This window comes from Garra rufa, chromosome 1 (assembly GCF_049309525.1).
Source record: "Garra rufa chromosome 1, GarRuf1.0, whole genome shotgun sequence".
NCBI lineage: Eukaryota > Metazoa > Chordata > Actinopteri > Cypriniformes > Cyprinidae > Garra > Garra rufa.
Genome location: NC_133361.1, coordinates 83,038,568 through 83,044,567, shown reverse-complemented (window position 1 = coordinate 83,044,567; position 6,000 = coordinate 83,038,568). Strand labels below are relative to the sequence as shown.

General features: G+C 34.1%; 1 protein-coding gene across 1 annotated transcript in view; it reads left to right on the top strand.

Annotated features, from left to right (window-relative positions):
* The first annotated feature begins 1,120 nt into the window (after positions 1-1,120).
* The window catches only part of LOC141339661 (uncharacterized), a 353,139-nt gene continuing 348,259 nt past the window's right edge, over positions 1,121-6,000 (top strand). The window contains 1 exon segment of the mRNA XM_073844972.1: positions 1,121-1,731. Coding sequence (XP_073701073.1) covers positions 1,272-1,731 — 460 coding nt within the window. The 5' untranslated portion in view covers positions 1,121-1,271.

Below are 6,000 nucleotides of genomic sequence, written 5' to 3'. Positions count from 1 at the left end.
GCTTTAGGAGTGTGTGAATATGAAATCATAGTAAGTGTCATCTTTTGTCTTTATTGGCTGTTGATGTTTCTGCCTCATTTCTTTAATTGGTGTCTTTGTTTCTGATCAATATCTGAGTTAAATATGAATGCAGAGGCTGAAGGTGAGACTTTCCCTGATCTCTGTGATAATGAGTCTATAGTTCTGCTGATTGGATTAGAGTCGCTGTAAATCTGGGCAAATTCCTGTAACTGTTTACATCCTTTGCATATTTTATCTTCTAATGATGATCCTGAAATCTGAATAAAACTACAGTGATTGAGTCTTTAGTCAGTCTGGATGACTGCAGTGACACACAGTAGCATCTCAATCAAGAGTCTCCTGATCTTCTCTTCTGAGTTTACTACAGGTCTAACTAAATATTGCTCGTATTTTGGTTTCAAAACTTGTAACTTCACTAAAATCATAACACTGATAGTACACAATTATACTTTTTAATGAATGCACTTTGTATCTTGTATTTATAAACTTAACTGTTCACTGTTAAAAGGGAAGATGAGGAGTAACAGTTAAATTTGTTGACATGGTTTTTGCCAAGATGCAGAAAAGTTCATAATCAAGTTTAATAAATGAATGGCAGAGAGGATGGCAAAAGGAAATCAAGGGTAGACACATTTTTCTGTTCAATCTAAAGTTAGAAACAAATGTTTTTGTACTTGTCCATCCTGTAGGGACTCAGTTAAACTGTAGATTGAGGTTGGGGCATTGTGGGTTAAATACTTTTTTGTATATTGTAGGAAAGCATATTATTCTCTTTTTTTCTCTCCTTTAATATTCACTCACAAAGACTGTTGATGCCGATCAAATACCATTATATGAGTCTTAATTTGAAGTAATTTTCATTTTTTTGTGCAGATCGGCTTTAAAAATAAAAATAAAAAATAGCGCACCTTGTACACGCACAGTAATATCCCCGCATTATTTTCCCTCCTTTTGGCGCTTCACACTCCAGTCCAGCGGGTGGCACTAACACACACACTTCTGTTTGATAAACACCATTAAACCTAAGAAGAAGAAGATTTTTTTCACTGCTCTCTGTTGTTTTGTTGTGATTCGGTTTTAGTTCAGTCTGTGAGAAATGAAGTTTCTGTAAATAGAAAAATACCGTTTTTGAATCCGGTCAGTAGCCTAAATACCTGTAATATTCTCATCCTCACAGCTGTGACTAGGTTTGGAAGTGAGCAGGAATATCTGGAGAGGTTTGAGCTGAACTGAGATCTGCTGCTGTGAAGATGTTTGTTAAAGTGGAGAGTGAGGAGAACATGAGTGAACTAGAAACCTGGAGAATAAAACAGGAACCAGAACATTTGAAAATAAAACAAGAGGAACCAGAACCTCTGAGAATAGAACTGGAGGAACAAGAACCTTTGAGAATAAAACTGGAGGAACCAGAACCTTTGAGAATAAAACTGGAGGAACCAGAACCTTTGAGAATAAAACTGGAGGAACCAGAACCTTTGAGAATAAAACTGGAGGAACCAGAACCTTTGAGAATAAAACTGGAGGAACCAGAACCCTTGAGAATAAAACTGGAGGAACCAGAACCTTTGAGAATAAAACAAGAGGAACAAGAACCTTTGAGAATAAAACTGGAGGAACCAGAACCTTTGAGAATAAAACTGGAGGAACCAGAACCTTTGAGAATAAAACAGGAACCAGAACCTTTGAGAATAAAACATGAGGAACAAGAAGGTAGGTTTTTAATCTTCATTTCATCTTTAATGATTGTTTGTGGTACATCAGGCTTTCAAAGCTTTAATAATACTGACACAATTAAAATGGAATATATCGTATTACATATATATACATAGCCTATATTAGGGCTGCACGATTAATCGAACGATGTTGTGAGGTGCGTTTAGTCAATGAAGTCGGTACTTTGATTAGTAGTAAATCTCCATCACGTGCGTTCAGCTGCGTTCAGCTGGAGCGTTCAGAGGCGTAAATCACTGACAAGCTACGCCAAATCGCGCTCAAAATCGAATGCGATTTTGAACGCGATTTGGCGTAGCTTGTCAGTGATTTACGTCTCTGTGTATTAATTGCCGCTCCAGCTGAACGCACGTGATGGAGATTTACTACTAATCAAAGTGCCGGCTTCATTGACTAAACGCACCTCACAACATCGTGCGGTTAATCGTGCAGCTCTAGCCTATATATTTATTTATTTATTTATTTTACATTATATTACATTTTATTTGGATGGTCCCCCTAGTCTATTGACTAGGAGCAACTTTGCAACTACATGTCAACTAACACTTTTTAGATTATTAGTAAACTTAGATTAAGGTGAGGCTAGGTAGTAGATTCACATACTTGCAAAGTTACATATCAGTTTGTCTTTTGGGGAACCTTCAAAATACAGTGTTTGAATATATTTCATTTCATATTATGTAGTATTACATAATACTAATAATAATTACTGCTAGCTGACATGCAGTTGCAGAGTTAGTTCTCAAAAACTGTCTAAGACTGAGACTTATAATACGTTATTACTATGAGGAGTTAATCATAGCCTTAAAAGCTATAACCACAAATAAGTAAATATTATAATACATTAAAACAGTTCTTATTTATACTATTGAGATGATACAACATACTATAAGTTTTTTTTTTATAATGCATTATGCATTCAATATAATGCAGTAAGAATACTCTTAAAATGCATTATAAATACGTGTTTCAAAGAAAGTGTTACTCAATTCTTTTATGAACAGATCAAACAAGGCTGATGCAGGAACAGTAGTGTTAACTGTAGTCTTAGTGGTGCGGCAGAAATAGTCCAACATTTGTTCGTACAACATTTTGGGAGAGAAATTCAAGCACTTTTCAATGACTTTTAAGTATTTCATACAACTATTTCCAGCACTTTATAGCTCTAAAATCCAGTTTAAATTATATTTTTAATGGGACCAAACACAATATATATCAAAATAATGTTTTTGTAATAAAAAACATTTATGTAAAATAACCAGTAGATGGCAGCAGAGGCGCACTTATTGACTCATTAGTCATTCATTTTGACTTCCTTTATATTTTGAAATGATAAAATAACTATTTTAAAACAACACTTCATCAAGAAACTTTTTTCAAAACGCCAAACTTTTCTTCACTTTGCGACTGAATCGCACATCAATTATAATCACTTAAGTTGTTGGTCAGTTGATAATGGTACATATAGTAAGAGTAGAATATATACATTTTCTATATGAAAATTAGATTTTCATGTCACTAATGTTAATGAAAGTAATTTTTGCATGTCTCCTAACCAGTGTTGGGTAAGTTACTTTAAAAAAGTAATTAATTACTAATTACTAATTACTTCATCAATGTTGTATTTAAAATACTTATCTAATTACTGTGTCTAAAAAGTAACTTAAATACTCAATAAGTAATTTAACTAAATACTTCTTAAAATCCCTATAAACCTTGAGTGGACAAAAAATAGAAATTAAACTCTTTAAATAATAGATAATTAAATAAAACATGAGTCAAACATTAAATAGTTTAGCATTTTAGCTTTTTTAATAATCTATATTACATTCTATGAAAACATTCTATAATAATAAACTTTTTTGTAAGAAATGTAACCTTCTTTCGGTAAGAAACACAATTCCAGAATAACAAAATATATATATTATTCTTAAGAAACTTAAGAAAAGTTAAAAATGACATGTATCAACCTGTAAACGTGAAACTTAATTTAAAACAATGAGTTCTATAAATGTTTTACTTTATTTAAACAAATCTAAAATGTTATTTAGAATTTCAAGGAGCTTTTATAATACTATCCATTATTTTAATATTTAAAACATTTGACCATTTTTGTAATCATGTCATGTGTTTCCACAAAGTGAACTGTAACCTTGCTCATTCAGACACTTTTCTGCGCTACCGAAGTAAAATCAAGTTTTGCCTGTTTAGCAGGAGTTGCCGCAGTTTTATCCGTCGAATATGAAGGATCACACAGAAGTGTTCGTCTATGCTGCCGTGTCAGGTGCTTGAGTACTCGTGCTATTGACAGCGCAGCGGCCGATAGTTTTTTCTCCCCAGGACATAGCTTACATATTACTGTAATGTTCTTGTCTGCTTGTTTCAGAAAACCGAAGTAATGGGCATATTTCCATTTCGCAAAACAGCCACTCGCTTCAGCCGAGTCCAACATCCCCTTTAAGAATACCATAGGAGTATGCAGCAAACTTGCGCGAAATCACGTGCACCTGCACTTCAACGATTTTAAAGCGGCAGAGTTTACTTTCACATTTAGAAGATTAATTAATCAAATTAAATAATGATATTCAGCGAGTTTAATTATTTTACAGTGTAACGCAAGTACATTAAACGTAACTGTAATTAAAATACTTAAAAATGAACAGTAATCAGTTACTCTACTTTTTCAGTGGAAAAGTATTTTAATTACAGTAACGCGTTACTTAGTAACGCGTTACACCCAACACTGCTCCTAACTCAAGTTCAGTGCTTCGTTGTCAAATGTGTCTTACCAAGCAATAGACGTAATATTTTTCAGTAACTGCGCTTCTAAATTCAAAACAGTAGTAATTTTATGATTGACTTTTTATGCACTTTTAAGCATCCTATGATGATGCTAAAAAGTGCATTATTTTGTGTATTTGTTGTGATGCAATGTGTTTATGCAGTTTGAGGTTTAAAAAACATGTTATTTTCCACATACTGAACATTATTGTTGCTCTTCTCTGCCCTCCCTTTTTGAAACACTTTGATTTTTACAAAACACGTTGTTGATGGAAACCGAGGTGTTCTCTGATTGGCCAGCTATCTGTGCTTTGTGATTGGCCGAATAACTTAAGTGTGTGTTGTGATACCATTTCTTGGCGCATAGTAGTGTTGCGTAGCCAGACCTTCAGACTGATGGCTGAAGGTCTGGAATTCATGGCAGCTTTGATGAGTAGCGTCTCGCTGCAGCCTGCGGTGGACATCCAACCCCGCCCACATCCAAGTGTGACGCCAGAGGCCACGCCCATGTTCAAACACGTCACACATCCAACATATTAAATAGTATTAACACATATTAAAATAGTGATAATATGATTAGCAATGTTCACTAGGGATGTAACGGTATCAAAACTTCACGGTACGGTAATACCTCGGTATGAATGGCACGGTACGGTATTTATTGAATCATTTACAGGAAAAACAAAACTAATGAAGAGACTCAAAAAAAGTGCCAGAAGTGTTTATTAAACAGTTTACATGAACACTGAACATATCAATGGCATACAAATTAGCCATCTATCTGTAAACTTTGAAACAGAAACTTAAATATTTCAATTTTAGTAACAAAAAATTATTAAAGCATGTAAAAAAACAGTCAAATCAGTTTAGCTGAATGAGCTGTCTGAATCTAGTTGTCTGCTTGAAATAAGATTTTTTTTTTCTTACCCCATTGGCAGATTATTTAGCATGTTTTAAACAAAAACTCACTTAATTTTGACTTGTTTTTACTGAAAACAAGACAATAATTTTTACTTGTCTAGAAAATCCTTCTTGATTTAAGAATTTTTAGATATTTTGGCTGGAAACAAGACAAAATTCTAAGTAAGAAAAGCATTTTTGCAGTGCAGTAGGCTCTCATGCCTTTCTTTCGCATTAAATCTTTATTAAAAACAATCCTTTAAAGAACTTTTCTACCTGGACAAGTGCATCTATTATGTTGCCTAGTTTATTTAAAACTGCACCTTTCCTTATTTTAAACCTAGCCAAAAAGCCACGTGTTGAGTGTGAAACACAGTAGACTTCATTTATATGCATTTGTGGTACATTTCCGTGTCAATCCATGTTCATTTTTACAGCGAACAATGCACTGTAACATTAATTCAGCGCATACAGCGCAGCAAAAAATAGACTCGGTGCCGAAACGATCACTGCAGTGCTGCAAAGGCACCGCTTCTAGGACGTACTGCCGGAGATCAACCGCGTGCA